The sequence below is a fragment of the Musa acuminata genome, chromosome BXJ1-8, assembly GCF_036884655.1.
Source record: "Musa acuminata AAA Group cultivar baxijiao chromosome BXJ1-8, Cavendish_Baxijiao_AAA, whole genome shotgun sequence".
NCBI classification, from domain to species: Eukaryota; Viridiplantae; Streptophyta; class Magnoliopsida; order Zingiberales; family Musaceae; genus Musa; species Musa acuminata.
The window spans coordinates 9,690,248-9,716,154 of NC_088334.1; the positions used below are offsets into that span (position 1 = coordinate 9,690,248).

A 25,907-nucleotide genomic window follows, 5' to 3' on the forward strand; every position below is an offset into this window, starting at 1 on the left:
ATTGTCAGACAACGATTCCGTAGTCCTAGTGGTGTATCTGGTTCTTAGACTTGAGACACCAAGGATGTCCTGTATGAGTGCTCCACTCTTTGATACCAGACTTATAGGTTTGGCTGTTCCCAGATCTAGTACAACTGGTCATTGGGAGTGGTAGTCGACCTTACGAGGGCTATTGAGTGTCGATAGAGGATCATCCACTCTCGGTATCATGAGAGGAATATCCCATGTGTTCTTGCTCAGACAAATCCCTAGCCAGGGTCATTCGGGTTGAGAGAGAAAGAGTTCTCCGGGAGAATCCGATTAGAGCGAGACTCGAGTAGAAACCGTATGGGTCTGACAGCACCATGCTCGATATACGGTCTCTGGGATATTAGATGGATGAGGGACTATAGGTACATGGTAACTGAGGACAGACAGGTCCAATGGATTGGATTCCCCTGTATCGTCTGGGGACTACGGCGTAGTGGCCTAGTACTTCCGTAGTCGATGAGTCGAGTGAATTATTACAGAGATAATAATTCACTTAGTTAGAAGGAGTTCTGACAGGTATGACTCACGGCCAGCTCGATATTGGGCCTAGAGGGTCACACACATATGGTAGGCATTGCGATGAGTAGAGGTTCGGATATGAGATATCCGACGGAGCCCTTGTCTTATTGGATGCAGATCCAATACCCACTAGGGAAATGACCCATTAGGGTTTTGACACGGGATCTCTATAAATAGGAGGGATTCACAGCCTCATAGGCTAGAGTCTTTGCTTGCCCTTCCTATTCTCCTCTCCCTCTCCACCTCAGAGTAGGCCTGGAGTTTTGAGGAGCGTCGTCGCAACCCTGCTGTGTGGATCACCGCTAGAGAGGAGGACGCTTGACCTCCTTCACCCTCTCCTAAGGATCTGCAAGGAAACAGGGATATACGATCTCCCTAGGTAACACAATCTCTATACGCAGTTTTTGTGTTTTTGCGGATTTTGCGCACCAATCTTCGCACGACGATGAACATCTTTTTGGGAATCGGGGATTTTTGTTTTCTTGTTCTTCCGCTGCGCATATGATGTCGCCCCCCCTATGATTTCCCAACAATTCCATCTCCCCACTCGGAACCACGGTCCTCCCTATCACCATTGGGGAAGAGCCGAGAGCGAAAACAGTATTGGCTACCTTCATGGTAGTCGATCTGCCCTCGACCTATAATGTCATCCTCGGCCGATGACGCTCAACAAGTTAAAGGCGATGGTTTCCACCTACCATAGGGCCATCAAGTTTCCGACCTCGACAGGGATCGGGGAGGCCCGGAGTGACCCAGGGGAGTCAAGGCGATGCTATCTCACGGTGGTTACTCTCCTGAGGAAATCTTGACCAACTCAAGCCCTCGACCCCGTGAAGGACCCATAGCACCGATGCTGCTGGAGCCTCCCGAGCGACTCATTGAGGTGCCCCACTATCGGAGATGCTGGCACCCTTTTCGATGTGCCCCCCTGTGGGGCAACATCGCCTCCGGAACCCTCCTCGTCCCGAGATGGGGGCATGGCAGCCTTGGCGTCGGGTGTCTTCTTCACTGATCGAAGGTCCACCATTTCTGCAAAAAAATACCGAGCGGTCAGATGGTGCAGCACGAATGGATGAGCCATCATATGCGAATGGCCATACCCTCGGTGGCGGGGCTCAGCTCTGCTTCGACCATCCACTCCTCGGTCATCGCCTTAATTGCCCAAGAAGAGGATAGGATGGCCCTCAATCGATCCACGACCATTGTTTCTCCATCAAAGAGCAACAGGAAGGCATTATCGATGGCTCGGAAGACCCACCCAGTGCTAAAGCCCCATTCTGTACTGCAACTAACAAAGAAGAAACGCTTCTTCCAACCTTTGTTGTTGGAAGGTGCACTGCTGATCTTGAATCCACTGCGGGCGGTCAGGTAATACCCGCCTTGCCCCCTGCACAAGCGAAAGCAGACCAGAAAAAGGGCACGGGACGGCTCGATCCCAGCCCCCCGACACTCCTAGATGAAGGCCACTAGATAGCACCATGAGTTTGGCGACACCTGGGATGGCGAGATCCCCTAGAAATGAAGGCAGTCCCCAATGACAGGATGCATCGAAAATCGCAGCCCCGCCTCAAGCGCCCCCATGGTTAACCCGAACCCATCGGGAAATCGATCGTATGACCGTTGCCCGGGTTGAGGGGCGTGGAGGCCATAACACTTTGGGATGTGATAGCGATCCTAGAGCACACTTAAAAGGTCCTCAGTTGCCACCGAGTCTACGTCATACCATGACTTGAGAGCCTCAAGCACGGCAGAACTCTCGGAGGCCTCTGAGGAGGCACTACCTGAGCACACACTGACTACCTCATCCCATGGATTCTTAAAGGAAGTGGGTGAAGAAGACGAAGATGAAGACAGAGACATCCCGACCTCAAAGTTGCGAGAAAGAAGTCGGGTCGCGGGATGAGAGATTGAAGCAAAATGGCAAGGGTGAGCGCAACCGCTCTGCAGAGGGTTTCTAAAAGGTGGGTTGCCCCACTGCAAGGCAGCGATTGGCGTTTCCTGAGGAGAGAAACAGTCATAGCATTTAAGACCCGTCACAACCCCTCAAATTCGCCCGCCTCGGAGCTCCCACCAAAGGCGTCCCATCACCCGAAACTGCCCTCCGAAGGCCATTCAAAGCAAAAGTTTCCCGCTAGGCCCCATGTCGCTTCACCTATCTTGCCACATGGCATGATAGCGTCCGGGCAAAAAATCAGCGCGCTGCCGATGCCAAAACCTGAGCCGAGCATAGTCGCTCGGCCCACAGGTCCAGCTCATGCCCAGGTCGCTCCAGATTGCTCTCGATAGGCGACCCGATGGCATCGAAACCTGAGCCGAGCATAGTCGCTCGGCCTACAGGTCCAGCTCATGCCTGGGTCACTCCAGATCACTCTCGGCAGGCGACCTGTCGACACCGAAACCTGAGCCGAGCATGGTCGCTCGGCCCGCAGGTCCAGCTCATGCCTAGGTCACTCCAGATCGCCCTCAACAAGCGACCCGTCGGAACCGAAACCTGAGCCGAGCATAGTCGCTTGGCCCACAGGTCTAGCTCATGTCCGGGTCGCTCCAAATCGCTCTCAACAGGTGACCCACCAGCACCAAAACCTGAGTCGAGCGTAGTCGCTCGACCCGCAGGTCCAGCTCATGGCCGAGTCGCTCTAGATCACTCTCGACTTATGACCTGCTGGCACCAAATCTAATGCTCTAGTTGCATCTCGACCAGTCTGATGCTCGAGCCATGCATCTCGACCGATCCAATGCCCGAGCCATGCCTCGTGCCCTATCTAACACTCGAGTCGCATCTCGACCAAATCCAACGTTCGAGCCGCGCATCACGGCCAATCAAACACCCGAGTCATATCTCGGCCAGTCCAATGCCCGAGCCACGCATCTCGATCGATCCAACGCCCAAGCCATGCCTCGCGGCCGGTCTAATACCCGAGTCACATCTTGGCTTATCCAACGCTCAAGCCACGCCTCGTGCCCTGTCTAACACTCGAGTCGTATCTTGGCCAGTTCGACGCTCAAGCCATGCATCTCGGACGATCCAATGCCCGAGCCACGCCTCGCGGCCAGTCTAATTCCTGAGTTGCATCTCGGCCGATCCAATACCCGAGCCACACCTCGCACCCTGTCTAACACCCAAGTCGCATCTCAGCCAAATCCAATGTCCGAGCCACGCATCTCGGCCAATCAAACACCCGAGTTGCATCTCGGCCAGTCCGATGCCCGAGCCATGCATCTCGGTCGATCCAACGCCCGAGCTATGCCTCGCGGCCAGTCTAATGCCCGAGTCACATCTTGATCGATCCAACGCTCGAGCCATGCCTCGCGCCCCTATCTAACACCTGAGTCGCATCTCGATCGATCCAACGCCCGGCCTAGTCCGTTATCCGAGTTGCTCCACATCGATCCGCGACTTGCAGCTCGTCAAGTCACTAACCGAGCCGCTCCAGCTCACTCGTCGACTCGCAAGCATGGTGGCCATAACTCCAAGCCGCGCCAAACCGGTTATCCGACCTACGATACATCCGTTTCGCCTCATCAGGTCCCGATCGCCCGATCAACATAGTCAATCCTGCCCGGGGGCGTCGCCCCTCTAAAACACCCAACGACGAGTCAATTCAGTTTCCCCTCATAAGCGATCAACATCACTATAACCTAGGCATGCCTCCTGGCCATTTAAGGACCCCACTGTATGCCTTGGAGAGAGAGAGAGAGAGAGAGAGAGAGAGGGGGGGGGGTGGTGGGGGAGAAGTGATACGGTATATTTTGGGACCCCGGGCATGTCACCGCTGACGCCACACTGTCACGGACAAACTTCTAAACAAGATGTTTGATGTAATGCTTATGTATGTCCGTGTCTTTTGGTATGTTCATACTTTGTACAGCATATAGAGGGACGATTGAAGGCTTAATATTCTCATTTCAGTTAAGTTGGTGGTCGCTTTAGGCTTGTAAATAAAGGTTGTGTCATGTGAACAAAATCGAAGGTGGAAGAGACCCTGCGATGTATTGACAGAGGCCACACATGGAGGGTTCACAATTCGAGTCATCCCACAAGGATTAGAATGCAATAGAGATGTCACCAGGAGGTGACATGGAGCAGCGGATCATGGTGGAACAGTTCATGGCAATGCGATACACACAATCTAGTCCCGTGAGGGACTAGATCATATGGAGGTATGATCGGGAGCTACTGGAAGCTCCACTTCGGTGAACAACATGACAGTAAGAAGGGCTATGGATTCAAGGAGTGAAGGCCATGGTACAGTAGAGGCGGGTCTTTCGTGCGTGCATCGAATTTTGCATCGGATGAAAGCCTTGGTCATCAGCATATGGGGGCTGTGTTCCACCAAGGGAAAAGTTCGAATGCAAGTACCAGTGAGTCCCATGGGAGGGACTTGATCATACAGAGGTATGATTGAAGCAGCTGGAGAGTTGGACTGCTCCAGAGCGCATATTCGCTTAAGAGAGCCTGGTAAGTCAGAGGACAAGGTCGAGTAAGCGAACGTTGCTACCAAGGAAGCTAAGGAGAACAGAATCGGTGCAAACCCTACAACGTGATGGCAGAGGCCATGCATGGGAGTTTGCAGTCTGTCTTTCCATTGACCAAACGGACTGCTTGGAGAACACAGAGGTGTTGAAGCAGGGGGTCGAAAGGGGCGAGGAAGCGATGACGAGTCCAGAGGGACTTAGCTACCCAAAATCAAGCATCGGTTAGAATGGAGGTGGACTCAGACGAGTACCACGGAGACATATCTACTGATCATGAAGAAAAGGGATACAGATGCGAGGCGACGGATAGTAGGGCCATGGGCATGGCAGCGCCATGGTACCGCAGAGGCGGGACTTCCGTGAAAGTCATTGATCCCTTGCTCTCATGGAGGGAGAGCACTTGGTCGTGAAAGGGGCCGAGGAGGTGGAGTATGCAGAGGTAATCTCCAAGTACCAAGACAAGGCTGAAGGGTAGAGGTCGAGGAACTTTGTAAGACCGGTGTCAATGAGCTTCTCATCAAGATAGCCGAAAGTGAAGGACTTCGGGTCATACAAGAGTGCACGACCAAGGAACGAAGCAGGCAGTACGCGGTGCTGTACCTTCGCTACTCAGGGGAGTAGGCTATAGGGTTGATAGAGAAGACGGTACAATCCTAGAGGTGACCAAATCTATTAGAGAATTACTCCAAGTTGGGGTGAAAACTTCCTGCATTCCAGAAGTTCGATGGCATTAAGAAGGTGAATCACAATAGCTAACTCAACGCAAGGAGTGCAAACACTTCAAGTGCTTCAGAAGTGTAAGCAAAGAGCAGGCGAAGGCCAGTAACTAGCTCGATGCATGGAGTACAACCTCGAGGAGGCGGATGGAGTCAAGTAACCTTTGCCTTCTCAACTCTTAAGAGAATGGGCGAAACCGAGTATCCCAATTCTCTTATCTATCCAATAGAGGAGCTCTACATATGTTCAAAGACCCTTCGAAGATAATGGAAGACAATAGTTGTCAAATCCTCACCAACGGTGATCAGTATTATTGAGAGTAGATTGTCTACTTCATTTCCCAACAAAATGCCAATCGAAAGCGGAAGTGATGCGAACCTACTTAGATGTGACAACTAAGTGAAAGAAGAGTCAATGAACAAATTTGTGGAGGAAGGACCCAAAACTTCAGAAGTTTGCGAGACGATGCTCGTTAAAAGCTCCAACAAGCATCCACCCAGTTCAAACAGCATGAGGCATTTGAGAGACTGGCGCAGTAAGAATGGTCTTTTCCTTCATTTGGAGGATCCGCAGGAATCAACAAGGATCAACATAACTCAGCCAACCCCACACTAGAGTCAGAGTCATTGGTGAGTTGAAGCAGCATGGCAGATCAAATGTTCGACTACTCAAAAACAACAATGGAGAGTAGCTGGGAGCCAAGAGGCGCATTGCAGCTGGAGCAGAAGATTGAAGACTCAACAAAGGCGAGGAGTTGCAGTGTCGACAAAGGCTTCGATGAGGACGTCGAAGGAATAAGCGGGGGAGAATGTCACGGACAAACTTCTAAACATGATGTTTGATGTAATGCTTATGTATGTCCGTGTCTTTTGGTATGTTCATGCTTTGTACAACATGTAGAGGGACGGTCGAAGACTTAATAGTCTCATTTCAGTTAGGTTGGTGGCCGCTTTAGGCTTGTAAATAAAGGTTGTATCATATGGACACTTGCGAGTGATTTTTGATCTATAATGGACCATTTTACCCTTTGTTGTGTAACTATTCAGAGCTTGTAAAGTCTGTTTGTAATTTACATTATCTGTGAAGTGTTTTCAGAGATGTTTGCTTGTGGATCCCGAATGAGACGTTTTCTCTAACCCGTTCTCTCTTTTGTGGGTCCTAAGGAACATGGGAGGCTTCGGGGAGGTTGACATTTGCGGATGGACACGCAAGGGTGCCGCACGACTTAGGCAAAACTAGCTAAGTCCGTGACAACACGCCAAGTCCGAATCGTATCGAGAAGCTGTTCCATTTATCCCGTCCCGAGAGCTTGGGGCGATGCCATCTGACGTGGCTTCACATGCCCCGAGGTGACGACCGGTCAGAGGTGCCGTCCCATCCCTCGAGGGTCAGTGGCCATGCCGAATCGACGTGCTATCGACCCTCAGGCAATACTATAAAACCTCAGGCCGGCCTTCGGCCTGGAGGAGAGGCAACAAGAGCACAATCGATCCCATTACTAACTTGCTTGTCGGAGGGGCAAAAGCCGAAAATCACCCGATGAGAGCTGTTTTTTGTAAGCGAACGACCACCCGTGCACGACAAACGTCTCATCCTAGGGCGCTCCATCCCCTGCGCAAAGGAGAACAGTCAATCAGCCCGGATCCCCACCAGCGTCAACCGACGCTCCTTTTCGAGGACACAGCCACCACATTATCCAACTCACTACAAAGCCTCCGACATCGACCCGCGAACCTAACCATGCTGACTCAGCAATCACAGTGTATTTGTTTGTTAACATATCTTAAACATGGTTTTTTACTACTTAGAATCTCTCTATTCTTCTTCTTAAGCATATGAATCGAAGAGCCTACTGTTCTGGTGTTAGGTATATAATGAATCTTCCAGAGGATTGGGGGCGGAGGAAGAAGATGCCTCTCTACCGGTATTTGTACGCGTCGGCGACAGGGCGGTTCTCGAGACGAGGAGCCTCTCGTGGGTCAATGGGAATTGGCCGCCTCGGATCTGCTCATTTGATAAGATATCAGCTGCACTAGCGGAATCAGAATTCAAACAAAACGCATACACCATTGGCAGGTAGTGTGGTGTCCCTCCCGCAAGTTTACACGTGGTCGTAGTTCATGTACAAAGGAAACAACTGTTAGGTGATATGAGTGGCTTCTAGGGTTTACTTGAGATTGGCTCAAGTTGGGCGGGCATCTGGGTAGGGAAATCGTATGTGAACAACGATAAGCCGAAGCCCAGGAACCGATGCGGCCCAAAGACGCTGGCTTTATCATTGTTTCGTTTCTTTAAAGTTGCCTTGATGACTTTGTGCTGCGCTACAGGCGGTCGCCACCACTCCTTGGCGTTCTCCAAGTCTCTACAGCTCCGTCTCTCCGTGGGAACTCTTCGTCCCATGTCCTACCGCCCCAACTACCAAGGCGGCCGCAGGGGGGGCCGGGGCGGCGGTAGAGGTGGGGGAAGGGGCGACGGCGGCGGCGGCGGCGGAAGAGGCGGGGGAAGGGGCGGCGGTCGCGGGGAGCAGAGGTGGTGGGATCCCCAATGGAGGGCCGAGCGTCTTCGCCAGATGGCCGGCGAGGTGATTCCCTCTTCCTATCTTGCCTCATCTCATTTTGTACTGTTCTCCTTTTCTGTCATTTAATTTTCCTTTGTTTCCTTGCTTTTGATGTCATCTTTACCAAGATTCGGCTGTTCGGTTCATAAATACATTTTACGAATCATAAGATCATTTCCATATTAGGAGAACACTAATACTTGATCCGATTTGCTGATTCTTGATCGGATGTTTGGATGAAAACAGTTAATTGGTTTTCTTTTCCGTTATTGTCAGAGAATTCGTTGATATATCCCCTACATGTTTTGCCATAGGTCTCCAACAACGTGCTGGTTTAGCAGGCGATTCATGGTTTTGATGGACTTGTGATACCTATGGTTGTTTTTTGTGGCCCCTTTCTTCATCGTGATGATGTGAGAAATTTAAATAAAGGACTACGTTTGGTTGAGCTTGTTGTATATGAGTGACAACAAGTCTAGTTGCACTTTACCAAAGATCTCGCTCCTTTTCTCCTTCTGATACTTTGTTCATGGATTGTATTGCCATGTATTGGACCTATGGTGGAAATGGAGATAATGGGTTCTTGACGATGATATTATGCGGGAGGAATATAGAATAGTTGATTATCTTCTAGATAATTAAATAATAAATATAAAAAGAAAGCTACTCAAATGTCAAATAGTTTCCATGGAATTAATGTTTTGAGAAACATCAAGCAAGCATGTTTTTATTTATTTTGTTCTATCTCATTCTCTTTCTGGTCCTCAGAAGACATTCTGCATCCACTGGTTCTAACTATGTTGAAATTGTCTTGCATTCTTGACTGATTAAAATGAAAACGAATGTAGTATATTTCTTTCTCTTGTTCAATAAGCTGGACTATCAAACAGTCTATTCTGTAGGGCCATATTCTTCACTTGTTGTTATGCCTCTGAAGTGAGCTGCTGTTTTTTTAGTACATCGGCCTCTTACTGATGAACATGATGGTTAATTAAGTTATGGTATTCACATCTATATAGCATGGACTTGGTTAATAGATTTTGATTATAACCTTTTTTGTCTTCTTTGACTTTTGTATGTTTTTACTTTTTGCCCACTCTGAAGCAATTTTTTTCACATGTTACAGTTCATTTCTTTTGTTAAAAATTAATGATCTAAATATGCTATTTTGTTTGAACTAATGCAAATTAAGAAAAAATTACTCTTATAAAATTTCCTGGGAAAATTTTCCTCTGTAAGTGCTAACCTGTAGAATGACCTCTTGGGACGGAGCATGTAGCATCTGTTCACTGTCTACCTGTTTGTGGAATAATCTGATGTTTCAGGATTTAGGAATAGATATGATCGAAAGATTAGCTATTGATTTCGAGTTGCAGCTGTCTCAGCATGTTGGACCTCATGATCAAAGATGGGTGACAAAGGAGATGCATTGATTTGAACGATGTTAGGAAGCAAAGGTTTCTACTTCTTGACTGTTAAAGAAACTTAAGACTGCAAAATTATCAATAAGTATTTACTCAAAAACAAGATCTCTCCTACCGTAGCTACCAAGAAAGTTGATTTAAAAGCATCAATACATCCTTCTTGGGGGTGGAAGTAAGTTTTCATGGACGAGAATTTGCTTTCAATAGGTGTAAAGAGAAGGAATGAAAACCTTCGTATTTGTCCATCTTATAAGCTGCAGATTCCACCCAAAAATCTACATTGAGAAACCTGGATGAAGATCCTTACTTGGAAATTTGAGAGGACATGATATTCGTTTATACTTAAAACATGCATTTGCTTTTTGTTTCCAAAAGTCTAGAATATGTTTGATTTTGGAGATCAATTACTGTCAGTAGTATAGGATGTTGGAATTGGAGCTCTCATCTAATGAAAGCATTCTTTTTAGCACTGGTATCTGATTTACATTTATTTAGTGCCAAACTAATGTTCTATGAGACCAACTTTTGGGGGAAACAAAAGTCCCTGTGCTCTTATTCCTGGCTCCACAAATGCTTCTTCTTTGGAGAACATTATTCTTGTCAAGCATTTGAAAATTCTGCCGCAATATTATGGTTTGGACTGGTATGTTGATTGACAAATGGATATATTGTTTCATGTTCTGATGTTATCAAGGTGGAAAAGCTGGATGAAAATGAATGGTGGAGTAGGATACAACAATTAAAACAAGGTAGCCAGCAGGAGCTGATAGTTAAACGTAACTTTGGGCGTGATGGTCAGGATACTCTGGCAAATATGGCTCAGAATCAAGGCTTATACTTGTAAGATTCCTACTTTCCTGGTGCTATATGCATGACTTGGTTCTCTTTATTAAGCAATAATTAACACAAATAATCCTTTCTTCTATTTGTTAATAATGAATGATTGTACGCCTAAGTTATAGAATATTATTATTGGAACATTGTGATGACATTGACATGTACAGAATAACAGTGGTAAGGCTGTTATCATGTGCCACAAAATGAAGAAGAATAAGGCTGCTGCCACATTATACTGGCTGCATTTCACTTACACAACCATCCATATGATGAATCCACTTAGGCATCAAGTGAGACATTCACCAGATATGCAGCTGAATAGATCATTTCACTTCATCTCTGTCCAGCCTATTATTTATTTGCTGTTTGCTGATTGGACTTGTAGTTATATAGACATATTTGATCATGAGCTTTATGCTATATACGGTAACAACAACGACAATAATAACAAGCTTTAATGTCCTGATATTTGGATCAGAAAAAAATATATGGTGCATGTTTTGACATTAAAAATGTGCAGCTTTTTTCCATATCTGATGATGTTGCATTTTTCTTGTCTGCTTGTTTGGGAAGGAAGCCATGCATACAACAAAGGTAAAGCACTCGTATTTAGCAAGGTTCCTTTACCAGATTATCGTGCTGATCTTGATGAAAGACATGGATCAACACAAAAAGAGGTACTTCATAACTATTAATTGGGACTTGCAAATTCTCTTACAACTTGAAATATTGAAGATTTTGTCATGTATATGCAGATTAAAATGTCCACAGAAACTGAAAGAAGAGTCGGAAGTCTTTTGGCTAGATCAAAAGATATATCAACCCAAAATAGTTCCACCAGTACATTCACTCAGGCGGAGAAGCAACCTTTGTCTAGCGTGCCCATCTCTAGATCTGAATCCTCTTCATCTTTTGATACTATGAAGGAGAAGTTTAGTTCTGAACTTAGGGAGCTGCAGAACTCCAAGAAGGTTCTTGGCTGGTTTTTCTTTTTTATTCTCTAGATGACACTGCTTCATGTGAGATGGAAGTAGTCGTTAGTTTGTTGCTTCTACCTGTCATTATATCTTATTTGTATGTGCTCCTTGTAGGCATCCCCCAACACTAAAGCAATGCTTGCTTTCAGGGAAAAATTACCAGCCTACAAACTCAAGGATGAGTTTTTGAAAGCTGTGGCAGGCAATGAGGTAAAATTTCTCTTCCTGGCCATTGTCACTGGAGTATATCATCACATGTCTTGTGTAATCACTCTATGGCTGAGATCATGCTGTGTCTTTTTGCTGTGCTACAATATTGGGCTTGCATAGAAGTATTGAGTTTTTTTGGCTCTTTTATCATTTCCAAAATTTGGGTTTTAATTTTTATGTTACTAGACTGTCCAAGGTATTGGCAGTAACATAAACAACAAACTTATTTAGGACTGGGATCATGGTAAAATTTTTTAGATGATTAGGATCATTGTCAGGTATAGGTTTTTGGAATTCATTCTTGACGATGTAAAGATGGTTTATTTTTGAAGTCGCACCAGATGGAACTGAAGATGTGTATTTCTCTATCAGTTATTTGTGAAAAATGGTTGGCAATATGAGTCGGAAAGAATTATAGCAGTAACATGTATGATGGATTTAACATGTTATGGGAAATCTTGTTTTCATCATGTTCCTTACATCACAATTATTTTCCTTTGACTGTAAGTTACATCCTCCATTTTGATTTCATATTAATGTTGACATTACCAATTTCATCATTTTAGAAAATAGTTAAACCCTGATAGCAAGGTGAAATTTTGCATTATTGTAAGTTCTAACTGATTGATATACACCAAGTATGAAAGCGTTGTGCTACCATGGGTTGACATGAGATGCTTGTGGACCTCTGTCTTGTGCCCATCATTTACCAACAGTTCAATTCATAGTTTACACCCTCTTCTCTTTAATCCGTTGAAACCTTTGTGAGATCCCTAGATTATAACTATCAGAGAATGAACTTATAGGCATTCTTTTAACAAGTTGCTTTGTATTGCCTGATTTATGCATTCTCAGAACAAGGTTTCTTTTCCACGGTGTTTCTTTAACTGCATGGTATTTGGCCAGATAGCCTTACCAATTTGTTTGAACATATAGGTGCTTGTTGTTTCTGGAGAGACAGGTTGTGGCAAGACTACACAGCTACCTCAATTCATATTAGAGCAGGAGATTGAACATCTACGAGGAGCAGATTGTAGTATAATATGTACTCAGCCACGTCGGATATCAGCTATATCTGTTGCAGCACGCATTGCTTCTGAAAGGGGTGAAAGTCTTGGAGAAACTGTTGGTTACCAGATCCGTTTAGAAGCAAAGCGTTCTGAGCAAACACGTTTACTGTTTTGCACAACAGGAGTCTTACTCCGAAGGCTGGTACTCCCTATCTATTTAATGATATCCTGATGGATGAAATTACATTTTCTATTTCTATCAAAATCTGAATTTGTTTCATTTTATTAAGCTTCTGATCTTTTTTTCCATACAAGAAAATGGCTTTGGCTTCAAGATCTCCCATCTGGATTCATTCAGCAATCATCAAGAGCATCATGTCTATCCCATTCCCATCACTTGTGATGTTTATCTAACCAAAATTAACTCTTCCTAGGCTTCTCATCAAAACATATGACAATAATAATGGACTCGTGCAATTCTGAGTCATCTTTTTCTCTACAAAGGAGAGAGAAAAGACAAGATAGAGTAGCACGTCCATAAAAAGAGAAGTGTGTTTCATTAAAATGTCTGACACATGTCGCTACTATAGTAAGTACGATTTCATTGTTGTTGAGGTCAAGCTTGATCATCAATCTGATACACTGACTCTGATCCGGTCTAGCCACTTCCTCAGCAAAACGTATTGTTGCAGTTCACTGAGCTCGAGAGAAGCTAGCCCAAGAGGAATTTAGCCGAGGTGACTCTTCTTGATGTGGTCGGTTCCGAGGTGTCCAGATCCTTTAGAACTTGTGCCTGGGGCATGTTCAGTGAGGCCCCTCCAAGTCAGGATCAGTCGGAGGTGGGGAAAAACAAGTATTTTACATAGTCAGATATAATACTCCTCCTGTACCTAGAGAAGAGGCCCCCTTTGGCCCTAACTGCATATATTTAGTGAAGAATTATCATCCGGTTTATGAGGGAAATGTTCCCTGTCGAGATTTGATGCTGACACAGTGATCATGCTAGTCGGTAATAATGGGGTTTGAGAAATTTGGGGCCACATGTTGCTTATGTTTGGTGTAAAAATATACCCCATATCAATAGTCCTGAGCAAGAATATCACCTCAGTGCAACAAGTGTTCTGCCAATACTAGTATGTGCAGCACATGCCTGTGCTTAGTGTTGTTACGTACCATTAACACATTCAAGCCATTGCCCTAAAAGAGATACAACTGAAAGCAGTGCATATCTCAAGAGGGTGTTCACTTACTACAAGTGAGTAGACAAGGAGCACCATGGCTCCTGCTGTAGAAGGAAAAAGATCTCGATTCAATTTTGCAGTGGGAGTGGGATGGAAACAACCTCCAAACCACTCGTTGCAGAGAATATGCGGACCAGGCCCTCTCAAGGGCTCTTTGTAGTAAAATATATAAATTTTTTTCCTGTCATTTTGAGATTGGTTTTGTTCTTAAACTTGAATGCTTTCTTAGAAAGCATTTCAATGTTTAATAAAGTTTATTTTCTATATAAGAACCCCAACATGGATCTAATACAGGTTAGCCAAGTTATTTTACTATTGGCATTCATATTGTGAGAGGTCTCGGATCTCTTTTGGTAGGATCTATATGTTGTGTCAATACAAGTTCTTTACCCATAAACACCTATTTATACGTGATAGTTTGTAAGGCCAAGAAATTATGGTTGGATGTTGTGTCCGTTTCTCTATGGAACAAAGTTCTCTTATTAGTTTAAATTTTTGATTGATAGCTTGGGAGGCCTTATTCGCCCCTTTGATTGGAGAAATGGTTGTTAGGGTGTTATCCTATCAATCAACCGCTATGAAATTGATGCACCTGAAAGACCTTGTCTCTACACACAATGATTTACAATCAGTTTTGGATAGAAGACTATTTGAGCTTAGCAGGCTAAGTTACACTAGAAATAGAAAATAGATATTTTTGCCATTTGAATTGATGATCTACAGTGATAATAATTGATTTGTGTGATACTTAGATGTAGTACTTATGTTGTGCGGTAAACAACCATTGTGTGCTTCTACTCATAGAACTTGATCAAAAAAACTTGTGCTACTGGAAAGGAGGCTTGTGCTTGAGAAAAATAATTTCCGTATTGAGATTTAGCAAAAATAATTTGCCATTATGTTGTCACTAACACTGAAGACATGGTTCTTGTTAAGGGGATCTGTGTTAGGAAGATGTAGAAGAGAAGACAAAAGAGAAAAGAAAAGGAAGTTGTCAGAGGAGAAATAGACTGGAGGAGAAAAAAAACTAAAAGAGACGGAAGTGAGAGTGAAAAATAAGTGCCAAGGATAGCAGTTTTGGGTACCAGACCCATGCTGGGCTATGGTTGGATTGCTAGAGAACGGATCCATGCCAGCCTACCAATACACAGTACATTGATATGTGTTGCGATAACAAGAGGGGTGAGAAGAAGAGGAAGTGAAGGGGGAAAGGAGGAGGAGGCATACCAGGCGGACCAGTGGGGACAAGCAGGCAGTGCCTGGATTGTGTACTTTAATTGGTAAATATTGGCTGGTAAGAATTAGTCCAGGCGAAATTGAGTTCCCTAATAAGTACTATATTGCGGTGGCGTCTTATTGCATTAATTCTCCATTCCAAGGTTCATAATTACCAGTCAGGGCTCGGATTGGTACGGTAACGATCCACACCGATGTACCGAGGGTTGGTATCCCATTGCATGCCGAGTGCTAAGAAAAGCCATACTGAATTCTACATGACTGTATTGCAAGCCTTGCTTTGTTTTTTTATGGGTTGTAGTTACTATATGGTTTTACAAGCTATGATGATGATTGATGGTCATATACTTATACCATTATGTACGATGAATCGAACTATTAGTGCTATCGAGTAATTTGTATAATCATCAACCAAATGCTGTAAGTCTATGCAACTTTGTGCCATCTGTTGGATGTGGTATATGTAACTAAAAGGAGTGTTATTACGCTGTTTGACTTCCATGCATCTGCCGTACATGTACCCATGCAACCACAGATCACTAGGCATAAATCCAAGCACCTCTAATTTTAGTATTCTGTATTGAGAAAATTTCTCTTGAACATATTTGATCTCTCATATGCCTCGAATAGTTTGGTAATAGTTCAGCTATCACATTTCACTTGTATTTCGAATCATACTTTTACATTCAAGTTCAACTTTGTCTTAACTCTTAAAGAGCTGTTAATACAAATTATTCTTATATAATAATAAGTTTATTGTCGCATTTAAAGATAACTGAGTCTGAAACTTTTGCCTTTACTGGTCAAACTGGCATTAATATGACAGGTTCAGGAGCCAGACCTTGCAGGTGTTAGTCATCTACTTGTTGATGAAATTCATGAAAGGGGCATTAATGAGGATTTCCTCATTATAATTTTGCGTGATCTTCTGCCACGGCGACCTGACCTTCGGCTAATATTAATGAGTGCTACTTTGAATGCTGATCTCTTCTCCAGATACTTTGGAAATGCACCAGTCATCCACATACCGGTATTCTTAACTTTTATGCACACTTTAGTTACTATGCTTGTGTCCATTTTTCTACAAATTGAGAAATAATTTTCTTTCATTGCTTTTTTGTTTTTGGAGGGTTTTACTTTTCCTGTAGCAGAACTGTTTCTAGAGGACATACTGGAAAAGACTCGATACAAGATTAAGCATGAGTTGGATAATTATCAAGGGAACTCGAGGAGGAGAAGAAGGCAACCATCGGCAAAAAGTGATCCTTTGACAGAAATGTTTGAGGTAGATGCCCTCTCTTAATTTTCATGTTGAATTACTTTATACCTTTGAAAAAGCAAATTTAAGTTCTCCTAAAATTGTGTGTTTATACTCTCCTTTTCATTACATGCAACATAAAGTTCCATGTCATGAAAAATGACAAGTAATTAATTATATTATTTAATATTAATAATGAGAGATTGTTCCTGATAACGTAGTAATTAAAGAATATAAAGATAACAGTTAACAATAACTTAAGAAATGTGAAAGTTAAATATTTAATTAAAACATAAAATAGTATACCTAATCATATCATCGTATCTATTATCAGAAGATAGTCATCATGACTTGGATCTCAATTATCAAATATAAAGCCTTAGCCTAAGTTGGTACACCTTGGCCCTCCATCTATTTTGTCTGTGTGCTATCATTTACCTTGAAGAAACAACCTTTTCGGTTGAGAAAATTATTGAGAACTTGCTACCTGTTCAATGGTGATTTTGTTATTCCATCAGTGAATATCTTTGAGGCCAGAGTCACCTAAAATTATCTTCAAGGATGATCTGATCATTTTCAGCCAATCACCTCCCAGCATAGGTTAACTTACCAATCTTAGAGATGGATAACATGCTTTGATTGGTTTTATTCTTGTTGTCATGATTGTCATTCCAGGTACTTATGTGTGTCAATTATCCTTATATTTGATAGATGTAACAATAGGTTTGGTATTGTGATTGTGAGGAGTTCTCTGGGTGCTTTCTGATGCAAATTGCTGACTTTGATGTGGTGCAATACTTGAGATACGGTTAATTTCATCTTACTGTTTCCTACTCAATTGCCTATAAAAAAGTCACATTCTTTTGTCATATAGGATGTTGATGTTGATATACAGTACAAGAACTACAGCATTCCTACAAGACAGTCTCTTGAAGCCTGGGATGGTGGACAACTGGATCTGGGTCTTGTAAGATCTTGAACTTTACCTGATTTAAGCTTCCTTGTAATTTGCTTGTCTGCAGTTTCATGTGTTTTCTATGACACTTCTCGTGACTTTTGGATGTGTTAATTTTAAGCCATTTAAGTGAAGACTGCTAGAATAGACCTATTTAAGGCATATTTCTGATAACTGCTACTTATTATTAGAAAGTTGTCAGTTGCACTGAATGACATTCAGCTAGTGCATTTGTTACTAGACTGCATGAAGGCACTCTAAAAGCCTTAAGAGCAACAGGAAGCTTTTTCTCCCTTTTGTTGTGATTATTTTATTAATTTCTCATAATATGTGGAAACAAATCCAAAAATAATCATTCTGTACGAGCAAACGGCATCTGGATTTCTTTTTCGTCAGTGAGATCAAATTGTTAGGAGACTGAAAGGTGAACTAATTGATATTATCTCTGTTTTACCTTTTGCCTACTTCATTAGTGATCAGAGGACAGTTTTAGCCAGTACAACAGGATCCTGAGGTTTCAGATAGGGTTGAAATAAATAATCTAATAAGATACTTGTAGTATAGAACACTAGAAGTGCTATTTCGGTGACAAACCAACACAAATATACATATAAAAAATTAACCAAATATCACGTCTATTACCTTTTACATGATTGACAGTTCCTCAACTGGATTTGACTTAGTACCATCTTCCTCCAGAAGTGCTTCCCCATAGCATCTTCCTGCAGTTTCTCTTAAAAGAGAAATTATGGCCAGCTGTCAAACTGCACCAAACAAAATTTTCTGATATGTCCTCAGACGAAACAAATTGTAGAACTACTGGTATTCACCCAAAATTACTTAGAGAAACTTGTAGGTAATGGTTCAACTTCAATGCAGCATGAACTGACTTCCAGTTTGCTGGAGTTTCTGATGGAGATGTTTCTCCCTTTCAAATCTCACCAGAATGCATAATTGAATAATGTTCTCCATTACCAATCAGACTCGCATGTGCTCACGTGTATTTTCCTCTCTGCACAAGGATTAGATGGCTCAAATACTGATCAGTATATTTTTATTATTTTTGTGAATAATACCTGCGGTACATGTCAGTATATTGGTACCAGTCTGATGATGTATTGGAATCCATATTGGACTGATATTTTAAATCATGATTGTCACATTTTTATATTTCTTTCTTTTTACTTTCTGTAATGATGTGTTCTAGATGGATCCCCAGAATGCCTTACTTTCATCTCTTCTTTTACTTGGTCCCAAAGTTTATATCAGGTAAATGTGATTTCCCCAGCTGTTAAATGAATGGTGTATAAGAAAATTATGTATTTTATAATTATATGTATATATTTTCAAATGCAAGTCATGTACAGATGCCTCTGATGATCAGGCAAACTAATATGTTCAGTAGCTGGAATTACTCTATCCATTTCAGTTGTCTGTACCACAAAAGTACCTTTATTCTATAGAAGTGTGTTCATCTGCAATAGCTATTTATTATGTATCTTTTGTCTTAACTTTTAGGTGGAAGCAACTATCGAACATATTTTATAATATATGTATATATTTTCAAATGCAAGTCATGAACAGATGCCTCTGATGATCAGACAAACAAATATGTTCATTAGCTGGAATTACTCTATCCATTTCAGTTCTGTACCACAAAAGCACCTTTATTCTATAGAGTTGCGTTCATCTGCAATAGCTATTTATTATGTATCTTTTGTCTTAACTTTTAGGTGGAAGCAACTATCGAACATATTTGCCGCCATGAAGGGGATGGAGCTATCCTTGTATTCCTTACGGGTTGGGATGAGATATCTAAGCTGCTTGAAAAAATTAAAGGGAACACTTATCTTGGGAATTCTAGCAAGTTTCTTGTTCTTCCTTTGCATGGTTCAATGCCCACTGTCAATCAACGTGAAATTTTTGACAGACCTCCAAGTAATATGAGGCAAGTTCTCTTGGTAAAACTTTGAAAAGAACTAGCTCAGCTGCTGCATTGAGAATTATGTTATTATTCATTGTCAGTAATGTTACGCTTGCATGATATCACACATGACTCTGTTCACCAAGTTTTATGTTTTTTGGCAGGCTTTCCAAAGTTGTTTTTGTAACTTCTCTGTACTGCTTATATCTGCAAGTTTGTCACAGTAAACAAATCGGATGCAAAAGTGATGTTATTTTCTGTATAAAATGATACCTTTGTTATGAAGGGAGATAGCTACTATGTCTAAGGCTTTTAAATAGGCTTTGATGTTTCTGTTAAATGAATGGAGACAGCTACTATGTATGGTGCGGGAGGTATTTATCGGTCTGACAATCTATCGGTACGTGGACTAGGGTAAACTGAGTAGTGTGCCCAGTATAGGGCCCATACCACTTGGTATAGGGTGGTACAGGTCCTGTAGCAAGCAATTTCTTTAATTTTTTTTATTTTTTAGGATTTTACAAAACTCAATATGTGCTGTTGTACCAATACTTGGTGCACTGGTATGGTCAATGAAATTGTGAACCTTGATTTTTCATGCTGAAATAAGGTGAGACACTGGAATCCTATAATTTAGGATATCCATCTATAGATCATCAATCTAAATTGAGGAATTTTGCTTTTGAATGTGAGATTGTGGAAGTTAACTTCTTTGTGTTTTTATACACTCGAATTATTTGTTTTTAGATTTGAAGTTCATTCAACTTTGTGTCATGACAGCCAGATTTTTGAATGAGCAAACTTGAGTTTGAGTTTTTTTCCTAATAATGGTAAATACTAGGAGAGGTAGATACACGGGAAAATTGTTTGCCTGCATATCGAGAACAGAAAATAACTTGTATTTTTTTTTAAACTGTGATGCTAGAGGTTGTGTGCGTAGTGTGCATTTGTAGCATTATGCCTTTTCTTTTTACACTTTGTTAAAGTGCTGATAGCGGCCATTAAAGCCTAGGAGGCCTCGTTTTTAAGGATTCCAAACACTTCTCTTTGTGAAGAGACGTACAGGATTTTGGCATCTGAACATGTATGAAATTCTGTTGATATTTCAGGAAGATTGTTCTAGCGACAAATATTGCAGAAAGTAGCATTACAATAGATGATGTTGTTTATGTCATTGATTGTGGAAAAGCAAAAGAAACAAGTTATGATGCTCTCAATAAACTGGCTTGCCTGTTACCGTCATGGATATCAAAGGCTTCAGCACATCAGGTAAATCAATTAAACTTTGAAGTTGGATAAATATTATAGATTCAATGTAACAACTGATTGTCAGAGTATATGCACAGAGAAGGGGACGTGCAGGTCGAGTTCAACCTGGGGTGTGTTATAGGCTGTACCCAAAAATTCTTCATGATGCTATGCCCCAGTATCAATTACCTGAAATTCTTCGAACCCCTTTACAAGAACTATGCCTTAATATTAAAAGCTTACAGCTTGGAGCAATTGCAACATTTTTGGCCAAGGCACTTCAGCCTCCTGATCCGCTCTCTGTTAAAAATGCAATTGAAATTTTGAAAACTATTGGAGCGCTAGATGACACCGAGGAGCTTACTGCCTTAGGTGTGTCATGGTGCGATGTAATTAATTGAAGTTGTTCTCCACTGAAGCACATTTTGTTCCTCACTAGTGTTCTTAAATGTATTTTAATTGATACAGGACGCCATCTGTGCATGCTTCCTTTGGATCCAAATATTGGAAAGATGCTGCTTATGGGGTCTATATTCCAGTGCCTAGATCCAGCACTGACGATTGCTGCTGCTCTTGCACATCGTGACCCATTTGTTCTACCAATAAATAGAAAAGAAGAAGCTGATGCTGTAAAAAGATCCTTTGCTGGTGACTCTTGCAGGTAGGATTACCCATTGCTCGCCTTACTTGATTGATCTTTTTAGGTTCATAGTATACGAAATTATATGTCACAGAAATTCAATAGTCGCTGCCCTTATTTTTGGAGGAAAAACCCTGCTACTCCGTGTTACATTGTGTTCCGAAAATCCTGCAGTGCTCAACTTTATTGAGTTTTTAAGAATAACTAACACTGCTCATCTTGTTTTGTAATATTTTAATGCTTCACAGGGGATTTTATCTTATTAGCACTATAGTATAGGAAGTTACTGGCATTTTATGTTCTTAGCCCTGATCAATGAAATAGCCAAGTGCCTTATGCACAAGTTTGATGGAGTCCTGAACTTTTTGCAGTGATCACATAGCTCTTTTAAAAGCTTTTGAAGCATGGAAGGGTGCTAAACGCAGTGGAAGAGAACGAGCTTTCTGTTGGGAGAATTTCTTGTCCCCCATAACCTTGCAAATGATGGACGACATGAGAAACCAGTTCTTGGATCTATTATCTGACATAGGTTTTGTGAACAAGGCTAAAGGTGCCAAGGTTTGTATTCTGGACTCATTCTCGTGTCCAGATGGTTCCACTTTACAGTATCTTCTTCCTTTGGGATAGATATTCGTGAGCGAACTTTGATATTTTTACAAACTTTTTTACTTTGGATCTGTTGACTTTTGTGACCCTTGGATTGGTTACTCTGAAGCTAGTTATCATTGTGGATTTTAAAAATTGTTTAAAGCTGGAATAGGAAAGAGACGTATAAGAAGATAAGGTGCATACTGTACTTTTATTTGATCATGTAAATGCATTTTTATTTTACAGAAATGCATAGAAAACTATAAAGTATACACCATGGATTAAGATTTTTCACTTGGTATCATTCATACTTCTATTTGATCATTTACTCCCCGTATATTGATCTATTAGCAAACTGATTTATGTAATAAAACAAGGGGGTGCATTTTAACTATAATAACTGTGTATGTTACTTATGAATTTCCTGATAATTATAGAAATGATGTTATGTGTTGGATTGACAAGGTTTAGGTTTCCCAAAAGCCTTGAGAAAATAATTGAATGATATTTCCGACATGAATTCTGGGTAATGCAAAGTTTAGTGGGAAACAGAATTCCTGGCAACTATCCTCGAGCTATGCTAGCTAAACTTCTAATATGAAACAGTCGGAAATATCTTAACTGTGTATGTTAGTTATGAATTTCCTGCTAATTATAGAAATTCTGTTATGTGTTGGATTGACAAGGTTTAGGTTTCCCAAAAACCTTGAGAAAATAATTGAATGATATTTCCGACATGAATTCCAGGTAATACAAAGTTTAGTGGGAAACAGAATTCCTGGCAACTATCCTCGAGCTATGCTAGCTAAACTTCTAATATGAAACAGTCCCGACACATTAGTTACTTATAAATCTTCAAACTGCTTGCATGGTCGAATGGCTCACATGAAAAAGACTTAGCTGCCTATATTTGAGAGATGCTTAGAAGATGTTTAGAGATATTGATTGGAGATGGAGATAGTTGGACATTGACAAAGCAACTAGAAGTTCAGGATGGCAAGAGACACTGAGACAGATGATGGACACTTCGAGATAGAGATCAAGAGCCAAATCAGAAGAGAGACTGAGACTGATAGCAAGATCAAGAGAGATCAAGAGAGATCAACAGCAAAAGCGAGAATGTGAAATGGAGAAAGAGAGATTGCCATGGTGATCAGTAGAACTTACCAGAGAGAGAGAGCACCAGCAACCAGCGTGAACAGGGACTGCCTCAAGTGATCATCTTGGGGTACCTCTTGTAGTTTACAGGGTGCAGGGGCAATTGGAACAATTGCAGGGGTATCCAGACTAGGATGGGTTTTTAGGATGGTACTCCAGCAGAAAACCATTTCTAAATAAAATGTTCCCTTGATGGAAAAGGTTTTATTTGGTATGCACTTCTCAATGTGTGCACTTCTCAAGGTTTTACAGAGATCAAGAGCCAAATCAGAAGAGAGATCGAGACTGATAGCAAAATCAAGAGAGATCAACAGCAAAGCGAGAACGTGAAATGGAGAAAGAGAGATTGCCATGGTGACCAGTAGGACTTACCAGAGAGAGAGAGAGATAGAGCACCAGCAACCAGTGTGAACAGGGACTACCTTAAGTGATCATCTTGGGGTACCTCTTGTAGTTTCCAGGGGTGCAGGGGCAATTGGAACAATTGCAGGGGTATCCAGAGTTCCAGACTAAGATGGGTTTCTAGGATGGTACTCCAGCAAAAAAAGCCTTTCTAAATAAAATGTTCCCTTGACAGAAAAGGTTTTATTTGGTATGCACTTCTCAATGTATATGTATCTTTGAATTTGCTTTATCGTGGTTATATTCAGAGAATTATTCATGTTGTGCTACTTCGAAACAAAGGAAAGCTCATAAGATTATCCTCTTTTGATAATGGTACATAATTGTCAATTGCTGGCAAAGGCTCCTGAAAGACATTTGAGAACAAGACTTGCCCAATATCTATGGTTTAAAGGAGAGCACTGCATTGATAAAATAGATGGTCAGAAATGAACTATGTGGCCAAATACCAAATAGCTGTGGCCACTCTATTGTTGTTGCTTTTAGGATCTTCTAAATAAGTGTTTGTTGGTGTCTTAGCACTTCTAATCACTATATATGCGTCCTTCTGAATATGGTGTTGTATGCATATGATGTTCTTGTATGTTTGATTTCAGGCATATAACCACTATGGAGATGATATGGAAATGATATGTGCCGTTCTGTGTGCTGGGCTTTACCCTAATGTTATCCAATGCAAAAGGAGAGGGAAGAGGACAGCATTTTACAGCAAAGATGTTGGGAAAGTTGATATCCATCCTTCCTCTGTTAATGCAGGGGTCCATCTATTCCCTTTGCCTTACATGATTTACAGCGACAAAGTGAAAACCTCAAGTATATATATCAGGGATTCGACAAATATTTCAGACTATGCTTTGCTCTTGTTTGGAGGCAGCCTCATGCCAAGTAAATCTGGAGAGGGCATCGAGATGTTGGGTGGATACCTTCACTTTTCGGCACCAAAGAGTACACTACATCTTATTCAGGTAAGGAAAGCCTCCTAATCGAAATAATGTACAAGAAGAATAAATTATATATATATATATATATATATATATATATATATATATATATATATATATATATATATATATATATATATATATATATGACCTCCTTGTTTTTAAGTCTAATTTAAATGCTTGATAGTGGTTAGGGTACCATCCCATGAGGCATATGCCAACAGGGGGACCTGTCATATATTTATTGAGTTAATGCTGATTCAGTCTGTTTCGGTTTGCTTTCCCATAAAAAAATAAAGATCTTACTCAGGATAAAAAAGCTTATTGATTGAAGCATCAGGTGACCAAATTCGAAGCATATTATTCTTTTTTTAATAAAAAGCACACCAATCTTGGAATGATGCTTTGCTGAACTAGTAGGAACAATGTAAGACCTGCCGTGATTTTGAATGAGATGAACGTGTTAAAGAAACAATGAGTTTCTGATCATATATGTTGGATTATTGTGCCTTGTAAATACTCATGTCATGATTCTTACAAGTTAGACTGCTCAAATTGCATATTAATCACTGAATTTTGACAGAGATTGAGAGGAGAGCTTAACAAACTGTTGCAAAGGAAAATTGAGGAGCCAGCGCTTGATGTCCATTCGGAGGGTATTGATGTTGTTGCTGCAGCTGTCGAACTATTGCACAGCCAGAATGTCTACCACTGAATGATATATATATATATATATATATATAGAGAGAGAGAGAGAGAGAGAGAGAGAGTATTCCTATCTTCTCATCCTTCAGCAATTTATATAAGCAAGATAGAAGCTGCACGTCCTCCTTCCAACAGTGATTCTGCTTCTCGTTTGAGCGTTCTTATTCCCATAGGAGATGTGAAACTATGGCACTTTATTTTTGCTATCATATGGCATGATTTTTGTGATCCAATGATGACACAGAAAAATAGTAGATTATAATGATTCCTTGGTTAACTGTTCCTGAAAACTTTTTGTTGTCTGGCTTCATTCAATATTGTGGTATTTGTTTTTAAAATATTTTTCATTAATTATCGAGTGGGTATATCCATGGAAATTGATTCCTGATCGAGATTCAAAATTTTGCTTCATACTATTACTGTGATATTTTGCTACTTGTTATAGTTCGTTACCATTTAAGCATCTTACTACCATGACTGAGGTGAGGTTCCACATTTATAACTACCGTTGGAGCATATCCAACGTGGATGAGTCCGATTTTATTATTATTGTAGGGTAGATGACACATAATAACATGTTTTGCTTAAGGGCCTATTTTTATCATATATATATATATATATATATATATATGTAACAAGATATTTATATTTTCTGAAATAATATATTATGACAGGAAGACATCAGAATTTATATATTTTATTTGATATTTGAGGTGTAGCTGGCTGATCCCGAATCTATATACGAGTCTTGGGTCAGGCCTAGGTGAGCCCAATAGGTCCAACGAGACAGGATGGGCTGAGTTGGGACCAGAACATGATGTAGCCCGAACCTCTCCATTGACTCTCCTCTTAAA

The 25,907-nt window shown here is 41.5% G+C and overlaps 1 protein-coding gene across 2 annotated transcripts; it reads left to right on the plus strand.

The window, feature by feature from the left end:
• Window positions 1-8,032: 8,032 nt before the first annotated feature.
• LOC103994226 (DExH-box ATP-dependent RNA helicase DExH1) lies at window positions 8,033-25,343 on the plus strand. 2 transcript variants are annotated; one of them, XM_065078904.1, is made up of 16 exons: window positions 8,033-8,323; window positions 10,418-10,563; window positions 11,138-11,237; window positions 11,316-11,531; window positions 11,652-11,747; window positions 12,684-12,959; window positions 16,061-16,264; window positions 16,364-16,519; window positions 17,367-17,459; window positions 19,181-19,399; window positions 20,485-20,640; window positions 20,718-20,991; window positions 21,088-21,280; window positions 21,631-21,817; window positions 24,004-24,372; window positions 24,932-25,343. In XM_065078904.1, the coding sequence occupies exons 1-16, from the start codon at window positions 8,048-8,050 to the stop codon at window positions 25,061-25,063; spliced, it is 3,093 nt and encodes a 1,030-aa protein (XP_064934976.1). In that variant the 5' UTR covers window positions 8,033-8,047; the 3' UTR covers window positions 25,064-25,343. The 2 variants fall into 2 exon arrangements, with proteins under 2 accessions (XP_064934976.1, XP_064934977.1); XM_065078905.1 differs by lacking the exon at window positions 8,033-8,323 and having other exon boundaries at window positions 10,428-10,563; window positions 11,134-11,237.
• The last annotated feature ends 564 nt before the right edge of the window (window positions 25,344-25,907 follow it).

What these genes read in the sequence shown, in the direction of transcription:
- LOC103994226 (XM_065078904.1), top strand. Translation starts at nt 8,048, where the DNA reads ATGACTTTGTGCTGCGCTACAGGCGGTCGCCACCACTCCTTGGCGTTC. An exon ending in GACAACTGGATCTGGGTCTT is followed by an intron (nt 17,460 to 19,180) that starts GTAAGATCTTGA and finishes CTTAACTTTTAG; the next exon opens with GTGGAAGCAACTATCGAACA. An exon ending in CTCCAAGTAATATGAGGCAA is followed by an intron (nt 19,400 to 20,484) that starts GTTCTCTTGGTA and finishes TATTTCAGGAAG; the next exon opens with ATTGTTCTAGCGACAAATAT.